The following is a 15,817-nucleotide window of genomic DNA, read 5'->3' as shown; positions in this document are numbered from 1 at the left end:
CCACCTCCAAAGCATAAAAGTTACAATTCAAACAGTGGCTGTTTCCAGAAAAGGTGTTTCTTTTTTTTTTTTTAAAGATGACCGGTAAGGGGATCTTAACCCTTGGCTTGGTGTTGTCAGCACCACACTCAGCCAGTGAGCAAACCGGCCATCCCTATATGGGATCCGAACCCGGGGCCTTGGTGTTATCAGCACCGCACTCTCCCGAGTGAGCCACGGGCTGGCCCAACGTGTTTCTTTTTTTTTCCCCTCAGAGAAAGCATTTAGACACACACAGCACACAATGTGTGGGTGGCAGGAATGCAGGCTACTCTACCTAAAAGTAAAGCCAACTGGAGGACATTTATTATTTCAAATAAGAAATCTGATTTTCATGAGAACTTTTCTACTGAGTTTAAAGCACTTACACTTTTACAATTAAATGTCAAATACATCACAGTGAGAATCTAAAATCACTTTCATCTTGCTTGGGAAGGTATCACAATATGATTTCATAAATGTATTTAATAAAAAGATTGTATATGACTTTTTTAAATGGCAATTTCAACCTCTTAGATCCACCTAGTTTAAATTGTTTTTAATATTCATTGAATTCCTTGAACAAAAAGCAATGGAAAAAAGAAAAAAAAGTGATCCAAGAAAGCACTAAAAGGCAGCAAGAAGGCTGTCCAGAATTTGCAGCTTGCTGGTCAGTTGGAATCAGGTGGAGAATTGTTTGCTATCTCTCACATAAAACGCAAGGCAATGTGGGGCAGAAGACAGGAGGAAAGGGCATTAACAGATAAATGCTTCTTAGTACAATCTACAGATCTCATGGAATTCTCACCAGAGTTCATACAGGTGAGGCTCAAAGAGATCAAGAAATTTTCACAAGGTCTCACGGCTGGTAAGCAGCAGATCTGGAATCAAACTAGAGTCTGACCCCAAGGCCTCTTTTGACTGAGCCCTGCTGCCATTGTAGACAAGGCAGAAATCAGCCTCTGAAAGCTGGTCAACAGACTGGTAAAGATGACCAGGGTCCAGGCCTGCTTCCACTGCACTTTTGGCAACAGGACAAGTGAACAGCACACGACCTCTGGCCTGCTAAGAACGGAAGAGCTCTCTTACTTCTTTGGAGGTCACATTTTCTAGATCCTGGCTCATCATGATGCTTCGGAGTTTGGCTTTGATGAGGCGCTCAGTCATTTCCCCTTCAGTTGGCCTGGAAAGAAATGACATTTATTTAGGAAAGCACGGAACTACGGGAAGCCTGAGGTTAGAGGTCACAGGAACACCATGCACTCTGTGGCCTGGGCATGCAGAGTTCACTTGCTGGTGTGCACATTCTAAGGGGGAGGAAGAGTTGCACAGAAAACCTGCTCCACCTCTAGAATTCTCACGAGTCAGCAGAGTGGGGAAGAGATTGAGACGACGGACAACAGTTTGGAAACTCACTCCTCATTCAGGTTCTGCAGTGTCAGAGACCCTCAGGGCAGGACGCTGGGAGTGTAGCACCCCCACACCACCAGCCCTTCAGTCTCTGCTGGAACAGGTCGGGATGTGAAGACCTCACTGCGTCCTAAGGCAGCCCAGCCAAGCTGTGGCCAGCTCCCACTCTCTATTTCTTCCACAGAACTAATATCTCTGTGCTTCCCTGTAACCTGTGCACAGTAGCCTTACTTTTACCTCTAGAGGCCACACACAGAGACCAGGACAGCCCTTCCTCCCCATCACAACCCTTCAAATATGCAAAGGCAACTGCCATTTCTCCCCAACCCTTTTCACGGTTTCTTTGAGGCCTCACATAATGTAGCTTCCCCACTCCCCTCTGAACACACTGTAGCTCATCCACAGTCGCCTTAAGATGCATTGTCCTGGTGGGACACAACCCTTTGTGAGGAGTGGTGTCCTGACCAAGAGAGAAGGGGAGAACAGCTTCTTCTCAAACTAGACTTAATGATGTGGCCTCAGGACACGTGCTGTTGGTAGCCATGTGACACAGGCTACATGCTTCACCGCTGCTGCTACTAAGGCAGGCTGCCCTCAACACTTGTGTTTTGGGCCCCAAGGAAGCAGAGGCCACATTCATAATTCTCCTAAGAGCACAGGAAGAGGCTCTGGAAATTAAGTCTTTGGCAACCTGAAGAGGAAAGGCCACACCATGGAGCACTGCCAAGGAGCTGGTGAAACACACAGCCACACACTCCTTTGAAAATCTGATGTAAGTTATAAACCTGTTCCCCAGAAATGTATGCACCAAATTTGTCTGACTTTTAAGGGCAGCCAAAGACTACCCAAGGGCCCAGGTAAGAAACCCCTGCTTGAAGTGCTACTTCTGGGCGATTCTCAATCAAAGAGCTCCAGAGGAGGGTGACCCTGTGCAGACTGGGCATTGGCACTGGGTGCGTGTGGGTGAGGCTCACACAGGAGGCGGCACCACACTTACTTGTCCACAAACAGTGCTGGGGAGTCGGGCCGCGTGGACTCCAGGTCCTGCATGGCATTCCACTCATTGATGCAGCTCTGCTCGGAGCTGATGCAGCTCTCGTAGTAGGTGGCCCAGATGAGAGCCACGCCCCCAGGGAAGTAGTTGTGCCTTCGGGCCACTTCGCAGGCCTTGTGAAGCACCTGCAGGGCAGACCTGGGGTGAGGAGGGGACAGGGTCAGGACTGGGGAGGTGCAGGAAGTGCTGGGTCTTCCCTTCCCCCAAAGGGAAAGGGTAGCTCATAAAGGATCCCCTCCTGGAGCCATGCTGACATATAAGGGCATGTGGGGGACATGCAGCCACATCCGAAACTCATGGCCTGCCGGTCCCAGAGCTAGTCTCTGACACATGCATCGACTGAGTCCAAGAACAACAACTTCATAACTCTCCCAATCAGGTTGGTTCCCATGTTATTTTACATTCCATCAATTAACTCCAAAGCATTAAGATTTACTTCTGAGGACGTGGTAACCATGAACGTAGGAACCACAATTAAGCCTAGCAGCTAGAAGGAAAAGTCTTCATATGCAGTAGAGACACTAGACTGCATTCTAAATAATTAAATTTCTAACCTCACCCACATCAACAATCTAATAGCTTAGATGCTTAGATTTCTTAAGGAAATGAGTTCTAGAAACTCATTTTAATACAGAAATTAACTCAAAAAGAGGTTTGGGGCAGAGTGGAGCAGAAGAAACAATATAGAAAATGTATATGCTTTATTTAATCACCCTCCTTTACTTCTTTTTACAAACATATAGAGTGAAAATTTCTCAGTGAATGGGGTGAATTAGTTATCAACAAAAGATGGACAAGTGAAACCCTGGAATGGAGGGAGTTTTCAGAGAATGGCTCAACAATGGTATAAAAAATATTGCAAACTATTTCAATTCCCCAACTGTACATATCTGTCCTATTTCTAGACTGGTTGAGGAGATAAACTTGAGCTGAATGTTAACTAAATTTAAATTTAGTCCTGGTTCCAAACTTTTTGGAAAAACACGTGGGCCTATTTTTTACTTGTCTGGAGAGAAAGAGACAACAAATTATTCAGGGACACAAAGAAACATCTGAGACAGCTATTGGCTCACTGTCCAGAATTATATCATGATTTTCCCCAAAGTGATCCTAAGTTGACTGCGGCATGGAGTAACAGAGGACATAAAAAAGAAATGCAATTTAAGCCTGTAGCCTAGGGAAATTTCTGCATAACTCTCACTATCCCAGAGGAAACACTGGCCAGAACTCTTCTCATGAGATGTCACCAGCTCGCCTGGGTTTTTTCCAGATTATTTGAGAGACCACTGGGTTGAATTTGCTGCAGGGGGAGTTTGTGCCATCTTCCAAGGAAGAGGAAGGTTGTAAGATGAGCCAGGTTCAGAGGAGCCATGGACGTGACGCCTTCACCCAGTGTAGCCTTTACCCACAGCTACCTCCTCCGCAGAGCAGAGTAGCCCAGGGGAAGCCTTACCCCTACTCAGGCACCTCCACAGACTTTAAATGCCATGAGGACAGAATTACATCCGTTTTATGGCTCCCTAGTTGTTCAGTGCCTAGCAGAGTGCTGTCCCCTTCTCTCAGTAATCTGAGTACCTACTGTGTACCAGGTACAATGACCATGTGAATTTATGCTGGAGTGACATTTTTGTCAGCTGTAGATATGTAAAATTGCACCTTAACAATAAAAGTAAAATCCTACTTAAAAACAGGCAAAGAACTTGAATAGATAGTTCTTCAAAGATGTACCAATGGCCAATAAACACATGGAAAAATGTTCAACGCTAATAGTTGTTAGGGAAATGCAAATCAAAACCACCATTAGGATGGTGATTCTTAAAAAAATGAACAAACAAGATTTGACAAGGATATGGAGAAATTGAAACTCTTGTGCTTTGCTGGTGGGAATGTAAAATCATGTAGCCATTGTGGAAAACAATTTGGCAGCTCCTCAAAAAGTTAAATATAGAGGGGCTGGCTGGTTAGCTCAGTTGGTGAGAGTGTGCTTGCTGATAACACCAAGGTCCAGGGTTCCATCCCTGCACTGGCCAGTCACAAAAAAGAAAAAAAAGTTAAACACAGAATTACCATATGATCCAGCAATATCATGTCTAGATACATACCCAAAACAATTGAAAGGACTTAAGCAGATACGTGTACACAAATGTTCACAGTATTATTCACAATAGTTAAAAGGTGGAAACAACCCAAATGTCCATCAACAGATAAATGGATAAACCAATGTGGTATATACACATGATGGAATATTATTCAGCCTTAAAAAAGGAATGAAGTTCTGATACATGCTACATCATGGATGAACCTGGAAACTATTATGCTAAATGAAAGAAGTCAGACACAGAAGGACAAGTGTATCATTCCACTTACATGAGGGATCTAGAATAAGCAAATCTATAGAGACAGAAAGTAGAATAGAGGTTACCAGAGGCTGAGGAGAAAGGAAAAGAGGAAGTTATTGTTTAATGGGTACAGAGTTTGTTTGGGATGATAAAAAATTTCTAGAAATGGATGGTGGTGATGGCTGCACAACACTGTAAATGTACTTAATGCCCCTGAACTGCACACTTAAGAAATGGTTAAAATGGTAAATTTTATGTTCTGTATATTTTGCAACACACACACACACACACACTCACACACCTATCTGAGCTTCTAAGAAGAGGTTTTTCTGTTCATGCGGTCAGCTAGGAAAATATTTCTAAGGAGTATAAGTCCTAAAACCACACTTACCACATGGCCTGAACAGATACAGGCTTAAATATATGCATCCTTCCTGCTGTGCTCACACTGAATCCACTGAGAATGAAAACAAAAAGAAAGATATCTGTGGTGAGAAGTTTGACCTCTTTAATCAAATCACTTTGAGACACAGGGAGCATGCCCACCGTGGACACTGAGAACAGGTATCTCTCCTGCCATCTGATGAGGGATTACAGAACCCACTGCATCAGAGACGAGGGCAAAAGCAGAGAAAGATACACCCTCAAACCAGGAAGACCTGTCTTTAAACCAGCAATGCGAGTTCTACAAAAAACTGAAAAGCCTGGCAAAGTGCACGAGGCAAGGACAAACAGTATTTGACAGCATCTCCTTTATGCTCCCACAGCTGTCCCTGCCCATCTGCTATGTCCTACCCCACTTACCCACCTATTTTTTTTGTAATTGCATGAAAATGTATTAATAGAAAACAAAATTTTAAAAAAGGAACAATATCCCGATAATCCCACCACTTCCACAAGTCAAATATTTATTTTTTCCTTCCAGTCCTATCGATGAGGCAATGTAACTTTGACCTGCTTGGAATCCCAGTGTAGAAACAATTTCCTATTCTGTTCTTTCCATGTATAACATGAGCCATGCATTTCCTTGGGAGTGAATGCGTGAGGAACCAGATGGCCTTTCACCATCTGCCTGCCCAGGCTAAACTCGGTAACTCCTCCTTGGCAGCCCCAAACACAGCACTTGAAACATCTTGTAACTGTTAGTTGCATATCTCACCATGCAGCCCCCAGACAGTGAGTTCCTGCTGGATCACATTCATCTGTGAACTTTCAGGAACCAGCTCCATGGAGGGCACTTAATGAGTATCCGCTTACTAAGTCAGGGTAAATGGATGTCAGTTTACTGCTATTCCTGAACTTCACATAGCAGCAGATCTCCTGTAACAGGCTTCCATTGATACCTCATGACCTAAACAACCTTACAGAAGGTCGAAAAGGTACTCTTCCGCTGTGGCTCACTGGAGGGCAACATGATTTCTCCTAATGTAACCAACCTCTCACACACGTGCTTCTATTACTAATGATTATCCAACGATGCCCAAACCAACTGGTGTTTCAAAGCCTACAGAGAAAGAATCTCTTTTTAAGGCATCTCCTTACCCGTCGCCATCAAGGTGGATTTTCGTGTCGCTCCACAATCGGAGAACCATCCCAATGGTGCAGCTTTTACTACACAGGGGAAGACAAGATGTCTGGAGTCAGCGTCCACCCAGTCTTCCCTCTGTTTCTGCCCAGCCTTCCCAGCTCACAGGGAACCACCACTTGACCCAGGACGGGCTGCTGGGCATCTGGGTGAAGCTCTTAGACTGTTGGGGTAGGGACCACTCACCACTGCATTCTAGAAAACACGGGTCCTGATGGCCCTGCTAGAGGAAGTCCCAAGTGACTAAACCATTTTGGTGTGGACACAACTCCATAAATACTCAGCAGAAGCTCCTGGGGTATATGGAGTGGCCAGCTGACCACACCTCCACACCACTGATGGCTGGCGCCTGCTGGTGGAAGGCCATGGCACTCTGTGGTACACAGGCAAGGAGTGGCAGCCAGCCCCAGCCTCGACTGTTCCAGGGTGACGGGGGAGGGACAGGTGCTCATACCATTGTTGGAGATCACTTTCTGACTCTGTTTTGTATCTTTTGTGTAGCTACAGTTTTACAGTTTGTAGCTTAATCTGGTTTCATTTTGCCCATCCTAACAGTGAAATGATACTTATCAACTTTAGAGACTGGCGCCACTGAAAAACAGGGAAAGAAAGGGCTTTATCAGAGGGGCTCCTCAGATTATTAAGAAAATTCTTTAGGCACATAAAAAACAGTTTGTGACAAATTGCTGTAACTGTGCCAAGGGCCAGCTCCGACAACCGTCAGGAATCTTGGGCATACATCTCTGCTACCACTTAGCAGCCCCTGCAGGGGGTACTGCCTAGGGCTCGCTGTGTGCCTGTGCGGACGGGGAGCTCTGAGGCTTATGCACCAGCTCCTTCTCCAGAGCTTCACCCACCATGGTGCTCTCTTCCAACCTCTACTTCTGTATCTGTGGGGAAGGTAGTTTCAAGCCCTTCAGATCAAATTAGACTAAGTCTTTTGGGTTGAACAAAATCTCAGGTCCTACCCTACAGTCCTACCTATTCTTGATGGACTAATTGTACAGTATTTCCTTTCCAGAGCTGCAAAATAAAATTTATGTTGAGTCTCACAGAGCTCTCATAGCTACTAGACTGTGTCACTGCCGAGAAGGGGCCCCTTTGGAGCCCAAATCTGATATGCAAAAAGCTTGGATCAGAGGGTGCTCTGGGAATGTGTGGCTGCTCAGGCCTCCCAAGGTCACATATGCAGATAGAAAACTCTGAAGGGGAACGCCTGAGCCTGCCACAGCCAGCCCTCATTCCAGCACTATCTTTTCTAACACCGCACTTGGACTCTCTCTCACTAGAACCCAATGAAGGCACCCTTTGGGGGCAATGCTCACCTTGCTTTCTCTTTTTCTGGAATAAGGAAACAAAATCTCATGGCAGGAGTTTAGAAAAGCAAGCGTATCATGCCCTCAGCAAGCCAAAGATTTGGTGAGGACCAGAGCTTTGTTTCTGAGCCAGGGGAGAACATGAGAGCCTGGTGCCGGGCAGTGTAGGAGCCACAGGACACTAATACCCACAACTCCACATGCCCAGGCATGGAGGACAGCTACATCAGGCCCAACAACAGCAAGGCCTGCTTAGTACTTGCTCCCTGTCACTTGCCTTCTGTAGCCTCTTGACCCCTCTCTCCGACCACAGGAGACCAGCACTGGCCTTGGGAGTGGCGCCTGCGGCAGGCTGTGGCTCCAGCTCAGAGTGAGCAGAGAAATGCGGGTCTAGGGGCAGAGCATGCAGCGGAGGCAAGAGGACCAAAGGGAGGGGGGCCCCCCTGAGAAACAATGCCGGGGTGCCCAGGAGGGGCACAGGGAGGGAAAGGGTAAGGGAAGGGCACTTCAGAGTGGGGGGAACAAGTGCATGGGCCTGTCTGCCCCAGCTGGTAAAGAATCAACGTGGAGTGCACATGTGTGCGTCTAATGTGCGTCCACGACCTCTTACTGTGCTCTGCTGGAACAGAGCCAGGTCTGTTGTGCACACTGATGCAGCCCCAGCACCTGGCAGGGCGCTGGCCTAAGGAAAGAGCTAACAAGTCCTTACATGATAAACGTGCGAATGGATGAACGAGCAAGGCTCTGTACAGAAGACAGCTGCAGCCAGCGGAGCCTCCTCACTCAGCAGGTCCACAGTAAAGGCCCCAAGTGTGAGTCCCAGCTCAGCAACTCACTGTGATGACCCGGGTGTAATCACTTCAGCCTCCTGAGCTTCTGATTCCTTGTGTGCAAAACGCAAGTTAGGGCTGCCTACCCCGCAGGGGGATTTAAGCATTAAATGAGGTGTTCGTGGTGGCATTTTGTTAAGTGTACTGTGCTTGGCAACTTAAGCAACAGAGATGACTGGGAAAAGGGATGGATTTCTGCGAGGCTTCAGGAGTTAGAGTAGAAATGATGGGTACAGGCTATAGGAGGCAGGTTGCGGTTGGGGATCAGAAAGTGTTATAGGACTGGACCACACTTGGTGAGGGAAGTTCCTGCCCCTGAAAGGACTCAGAAAGGCTGGACTGTCATTTGAAGAACTACTATAACCGCAACACTGTTAATCACTAAATGCCTCTTTGACTCACAACCATATGGAGAATGGCCAAAAAGATGGGGCTCTGACCATTGCTGACAGCACCTGCCTGGTGTTCTCCCAACACAACGTACAAGCCCTAGTCTCCCAGTAGCTCTTCAGAACTCCCCTCCTAAGACATGGTGTGCTGTACACTCCTCTACACCCAAGGCCACAGGTGCCAGTTCACACTCTGTTGTCCCTAAGTGTGCCGCAGAAAATTTTCTCATGATGCTGTTATGTACCAGGGGAGGAAGGAATCATAAAAGAAATGTCCTGCCCTTTTCGTTCATTAATGTCTAACAAGCAACAAAATCTTGGTCACAGGCACGTGACTCACAGCAGCTCTCTCAAAAGAACAAGACAAGGCAGCACAGTCACCAAGCCTTTTACGGCTCCGTGACTCTTTTTCCTATCGATTCTGCCTGAAATGCTCTTCAAACGCTCCCTGCTCTGCCTCTGCCCCTGAGCTTGCCTTGCTGCCCACTTGAACTTCAGGACTCGGCTTAGGTGTCACGCCCTCCAGGAAGCCTCTGGCATGTGCTCTCTAAGCCCACACCTCCACTTTCCCACAAGAGTCTCTGCACCCCTGAGCCTCTCCCTTGGGGCTGGTTATGGCGTCTTCTGTGCTGAGCTCGTAGGCTTCTGGAGGCCAAGAACTGTGTGTACTGTCACTTCTTTGTTTACCTGGGCCTATCCCATTGCCTCTCACACTGGAGAATGCAAATACATTATACATTACATGCTTATTGAATGAGCGGATTAGTGAATGATGAATACAGGGAGTCTACTTTAATCTAGTTTTAGCAAATCCACATTTTACAATAATCTCAGATGGATTAATTTATCTTAGATGTAAGGTTAGCCATTCACCCTCATTTCACACACATAATAGGGTCTATGATATAACTAACTTGGCCTCCAGTTATTGGGGAATTCTAAGCCTCTCTTAAAGCCTCTGAGCAAGGACCTGCCAAAAAGTACTTGGGAATCCATGGAATATCACTACTGGATCAGGCACTTGACACGAAGCCTAACAAGCACATAGTTCTGTATAAGCCTGTCCTCCCTGCTTCACTTGGCTGACTCTGGCTTGTCTTTATCATTCGCCACTGATGCCACCTCCTCCAGGAAGCACTCCTGGCTAAGGTACCCCTCTCTCTATTACCCAGTGTTAAATGTCTAAGCACAGTGTAACTTTTCTATCCTCTCAGTTGACTCTGGGCTCCCTGAGAGCAGAGACTGGATCTGGCAGGTGCCTGGCACACAAGGGCAGACACAGCATGCCCTACTCTTCCCAGAACCTCGGCTAGCCCCTGCCCTCTATCAGGAGCACCCTGCCGCTCCCCCTCCATCTCCTGTGGATATGGGACCATGCAAACCATTTTCTAGCAGCAACTCTTGTTCCCCTCCCAAAAGGGAACCACCATCCCATCAGACTCACCTTTCCTTACTGGAGAAGTCAACTCCCAGCAGGATATTCTCTTCAGTGTCCTGGCGCCCGCTGCTGTATACCACCACCATGTACCGGACCCGGTCTGTCCAGGCACTCTCCAAGCGCACGGCCTGGAACGGGGCATAGATGCTCTCACTGGTCCACCTTTCCAGGTGGTGCCTCCCCCCTTCGCCAAACCAAGATCAAGAGCTTTAGTTTTCTACCTGTCCCTCTGTGAGTTAAAGAATGAAGATGACATTCTCAAGAGCAGGAGCCAGTTCTCATTTATATCCCTAGCACCAGGGACAGTGCCTGGCTCAGAGGAGGCACCTAAAATGTGCACTGTGCACACACAAATGGGGTCTGAGCGCAGACCACTGTGGAGACCTGATGCATCCCTCCCCTGGCCCCTCTGGTGTACTGAGGAGCAAACCTGGCTTTGGCTTTTGTGAACAATTTTGGAGAATCCGTGACAATGTAAAAGCTTTTCCCCCTATTGTTCGTGAATGGTTCCCCACCCAGTTTCACAATTAAAAAATAAAACTTGCCACTCTTGTCTCTTCTTACCAGCTTGATTCTGTCTTCACAACGCAGGAGGTTGATCATCACTTGAAGATGCTGGGGCAGGTCCCCTGTCAGACCAATAAAGAAAGTTTTAAAAGGCTGCCCATGTACTTTCCAGGAAGAAACCTCTGGAAGACTGATTTTGAGAGTCTGGAAGAAGATTTAGAAGTTAAAATTTCTCTACCTGCACCACAGGAGAAACATCACAAAAACTTAAAGTCTCAATTTCTTACTCTGCTCCTGAATATTGAGTGATGGCAACAAGTGAATAATAGCTTACTATCATGTTGTTAAAAGTTGCTCTTATTTTCTAAAATATTTGTGATATGGGACTTTTTGTTTTTTTAATTTAAAATTTGGAAAATACAGACAAGCCTAGAGAAAAATATAATGTCATTCAAGCGAACATTAACTGGCAGGGTAGGAGGTAGAAACCACAGCCGTGGCTAGAGGAAGGCATTTGCTGAGTTAATGTGAGAGAAAAAGGTCCGTCATTTTAACCTCTTCAAACTCTTCTGCAGCTTCCATGAGAGTCAGATATTATTTCTACATCCGGAGGAGGGAATGTTTAAGTGACTCTATAGAAAGCAGCTGTACGTTGGATGCCTAGAAAAGTAATTTGAATAGAAAACAATCTGTCATGGGCCGGCCCAGTGGCGTACTGGAGAGTACGCCGCTTGGGAGTGCGGCAGCGTTCCCGCCGAGGGTTCGGATCCCATGGGGAGACCGGTTCCCGCTCACTGGCTTGAGCGCGGTGCAGGCGCAACACTGAGGGTTGCGATCCCGTTACCGGTCAGTAAAAAAAAAAAGACAAAAAAGGGAAAAAAAAAGAAAGAAAACAATCTGTCATTATTTTTTGCTTGCTAAAAATTATCTACTTTTTTTTTCCCTTCACCATTTAAAAGAGGCAGTAAACCAGAAATAGCTTTCAGACTTCCTTGAGCTGCCCCAGAATACAGGAAGTACCTCTGGGCTGGAGTGAGGAAAGGAAAGTTTCTTAAAGGCAGTGAGCGAGTTTTCACAGCCAAGCAGAAACAACCCAGTTGAAGGAGGACTGTGTGTTCCAGGAGGAGGGGACTGCCTTAAATGAGGTGCATAATTAGGAAGTAACGGGTATGATTCTAACGCGCCTTTTTCCCAGCTTATACATTTTTAAAAAATGTTTGCACAGGTTTCTTTCTGAAGCAAAGGTTCATCTGTAAAGATGTGGACCTAGAAAAAGGTGCAGGGAAAAACTCAGAAAATGTGTATCAAATTCAATTTTGTGCAACACCCCCAAGACAGAGAATTATCTTTTAAAAAAAAAATTACCCTATGAATCACTATTAGAACCCCAGAAGGATTCATATTGCTTACATACGCAAACCTCCAAGAGACAGCATCGCACTGGTTCCTTTTGCAAAAGTATCTTTTTCATTTTAAGGCAGAATGACATAGGATGTCCAAACTGCACTTCTTGCCTCACAGAGGAATCGGATCATTAGAAACTTGCCCCACTACATAGAAGGGCAGATCTCATGCTAAGTATTCTTCCTACAATAAACAAAATTAAAAAAACAAAAAATGGATCTAACTCCCTGACTTTTAACAAATTCACTTAACTATTCTCTCCAGTTATAGGACTTCACAGTGTGAAACACCCTACACTGCTTTCTATAAGGAATGATCTGAAGATAATAGTTCACATTAAAGAAGGATGTACAGCTCTTGCTCCCCTTCCTCCACCTAAGCAGCACCCCACCTGTCATGTCACCAACGCCGCACAACACCATGGGTGGGTCTTCACTGGCCTGGGCCCTCCCACCATCCACCCCAAGTCACCACACTTCACAGATGAAAGCAGAACCAAAGCCCTTGTCTGACAAATGCCTAAATGAAAGGGACATTTTCCACACAGATAAACTCCTGTCAGTGGAATTGTCTGCTGAGATGTGGAACTGCTGACAGACAGAAATCCAAACCCCAGTCTGACATCCACACACACAAAAAAAATCACAGAATATGAGCTGAAAGTACAGGCTCTCTAAAGGGCCTCCAATTGACTGGATTGGCTAAAACAAATGGAATGGCTTTGACACGGGCAGAATTAACCCTTGACTGCACTCAGCTCTGGTGAGGACAGAGGGGACTGTGGTTCATCCAGCGGACTTGATGGGAAAAGGGAAAAAGGAAACTAATGTCAAGTCTAGCTTGTGCCTGCCCCAAGGTCATTTACTGAACATCCCTGGACAGCCAGTGGCCCTTCTGCCTCCTGAGCTCACCATCCATTCCAGACCTCAGGGGCAGAAGGGTCAACCAGCTTTCTTCCTACTCTTGTGTGCATTTGAGAGACACAGGAGCCAGCTTTACTTCAGTTTTCTTTTACAAAATGGTTTTGCACTTACTTCCCCAAGCTCACACAGTATGAAAATATTCTTTGAATCAGAGGAAGGAGACATTTTATGCTTAGTGAGCAATGCTTGGGCACTCGCTTTGTTGTATGTGTTACAGTTAAGATGTGAACAATGACTAAATTCTGAGCAGGACAGAACTACAAGCAAATTCAAGAATGAAGGGTCTGTTTATATTATTATTTTTATTTTTATTTTTTTTCCTTTTTTTGTCTTTTTTACTGACCGGTAACGGGATCACAACCCTCGGTGTCGCACCTGTACCGGGGACCAGCAACGGGATTGCAACCCTCGGTGTTGTGCCCGCACCATGCTCAGCCAGTGAGCGGGAACTGGTCTCCACATGGGATCCGAACCCTCGGCGGGAGCGCTGCCGCGCTCCCAAGCGGCGCACTCTCCAGTGCGCCACCGGGCCGGCCCAATATTATTATTTTTAATTTAATTTTATTTATGCATATATTTTTTTGATGGCTAGCCGGTATGAGGGACCAAACCCTTGACCTTGGTGTTACAGGCTGTGCTCTAACCAACTGAGCTAACCAGCCAGCCCCTTGTTTATAGTTTTATTGTACTAAAAGTCACTGTAGTAATAATTATAGCTGTGTGTGTGTGTGTGTGTGTGTGTGTGTACATACATGTGGTACCTACTAGAAGGGGGGTATATTACATGCATGAGTTTTAATTTCCACATTGTCTGAAGTAGTAGTGTTTGATGCCCATTGTAAAGATTAGCAAACTGAGGCTCAGAAGTTGACCTAATACTGCTCAGTAAGTCATAGAACTGTGATTTGAAGCCAAGTCTGTCTGGCTCCAAAGCAATATTCTTTCCACAAAAAGTACTGCCTCTTTGGGCAGGACAGCTATTTTCTTAGCTTATGATAGACCTAAATTTTGGCTATAAATATCAGTATGTGAAAATACTGACTGAGTCTTGGTGTTGGCTACAAACTGTAAGGTATGAAACTCTAACCTAAGCACTTACATCTGAAATGAAGCGGAATGGCTTGAAGTTAAACAAACAAGACGATCACAGGTGACAAGAAAACTGGCCCCAATTGCTAGTTGGTTTCACTTGTTCTGAAAGGTAAAGACTTTCCCAGCTCAGACATCCAGACATGCACTGCCTGCCCAAGAAGTGCCCTGAGAGGCTACTGACCTATGACAAAAATTCACTTGCATGCACACCTTGTTTGAATTCCTCTTTTCAAATTGCCTTCAGTTTCAGGGTCAAGTCATCTACATAAACCAGTCTTACTACTTTAAAGACATTTCTTATCTGTTTGCTTTTGGACCTAAGTTTTAACACTCTGTTTGATCCCCACTGTACTACTTCTGTTTAGTTCCAAAAACCAGACTTTCTACTACAGCATAAAGACTTCCAACCACAATAACTATGTCAGAGTGCAAGCCAAAGGCTCTTTATTAAAGAAATTCCCCACATGAGAGTTTTTCAAATGCTCAGAGAAATGATAGGCTCCCCAGACAAGGTATATACCACCTCAAGTGGTTATTTTCAAGAGGACATCTGGCTATAATGCATTTTGGTGCATTTGTTAAAAAGTCATACTATAGGGCCGGCCCGGTGGCGCAATGGATAGTGCGCCGCTTGGGAAGCACGGCGGCGCTCCCGCCCGAGGGTTCGGATCCCACATACAGACCGGTTCCCGCTCACTGGCTGAGTGAGGCGCGGGAGCAACACCGAGGGTTGCGATCCCGTTGCCGGTCCCCGGTCCGGTACGGGGGCAACACTGAGGGTTGCAATCCGTTGCCGGACACGGAAAAAGACAAAAGACAAAAAAAAAAAAAAAAAAAAAAAGTCATACTATAATTTTAAATAAGCAGTTAACAATCAACTGCATATATCCCAAAGGACGTTGCTGACCACCTTACCTCTCACGTAGACACACATAGTTTAAAAGGTTCACCAGCTCCCACTGCCACCGGAAAAATATGCATGGCCTGCTCAGGGAAAGAGCATCTAAGTCTCTACTTGCACTAGTCATTACAAACTGGTGTTCCACTATTTCTCTGGCCTTGAAACCCAGTAAATTGCTCACCACTGATGATGAAAGCTTCCAGTGTTGTACAGAAAAGAAGTTCCAATTTAAGAGTAACAACTTAGAGCCATCACCTGCATGCTTGTGGGGGTGCTGAAGACTCCGCTGGCCTTGAGGGCTGTTTCCCTGTTGTAAGAAGAGAGCTGCTCCTTTCACCATGAAAAAGCTCTCACTTAAGCTGGGAAGAATAAAACCAGAGCACAGTTAGACTGGAATTTAGAGAGGAAAATGGGTAAAGACATGCTGCAGAGGGAAAGCTTTAGAGTGGACAAATGGCATATAAAATGCAAATGGGATGAAATCATTTTTATAATAATTTCACAGAGTACTCTTCCCAAACCTTGCCGTTGCTAATGGGAGAGTTTTCGTGATGAAATAACATATCTGCTAAAACACCCAAAGTTCTTTATGGGCTCTCCCAGGGCCAAGA

General features: G+C 45.8%; 1 protein-coding gene across 2 annotated transcripts in view; it reads right to left on the bottom strand.

The window, feature by feature from the left end:
* Nucleotides 1-15,590, bottom strand: part of SSH1 (slingshot protein phosphatase 1) — a 33,855-nt gene extending 18,265 nt beyond the window's left edge. Inside the window, exons 1-6 of one of the 2 annotated variants that reach the window (XM_008569793.1) lie at nucleotides 15,462-15,590; nucleotides 10,944-11,008; nucleotides 10,386-10,507; nucleotides 5,213-5,278; nucleotides 2,426-2,620; nucleotides 1,108-1,201 (exon numbers count right to left, since the gene is read on the bottom strand). In XM_008569793.1, coding sequence (XP_008568015.1) covers nucleotides 1,108-1,201; nucleotides 2,426-2,620; nucleotides 5,213-5,278; nucleotides 10,386-10,507; nucleotides 10,944-11,008; nucleotides 15,462-15,546 — 627 coding nt within the window. In that variant the 5' untranslated portion in view covers nucleotides 15,547-15,590. Of the gene's footprint in view, nucleotides 1-1,107; nucleotides 1,202-2,425; nucleotides 2,621-5,212; nucleotides 5,279-6,363; nucleotides 6,444-10,385; nucleotides 10,508-10,943; nucleotides 11,009-15,461 lie in introns of those variants that run through there. The other variant, XM_008569794.1, reaches the window with a different exon arrangement.
* Between the last annotated feature and the right edge of the window lie 227 nt (nucleotides 15,591-15,817).

This window comes from Galeopterus variegatus, unplaced genomic scaffold (genome assembly GCF_000696425.1).
Source record: "Galeopterus variegatus unplaced genomic scaffold, G_variegatus-3.0.2 Scaffold529, whole genome shotgun sequence".
Lineage (NCBI taxonomy): Eukaryota > Metazoa > Chordata > Mammalia > Dermoptera > Cynocephalidae > Galeopterus > Galeopterus variegatus.
The sequence above is the reverse complement of the archived record's forward strand: the minus strand, read 5'-3'. Positions and strand labels throughout refer to the sequence as shown.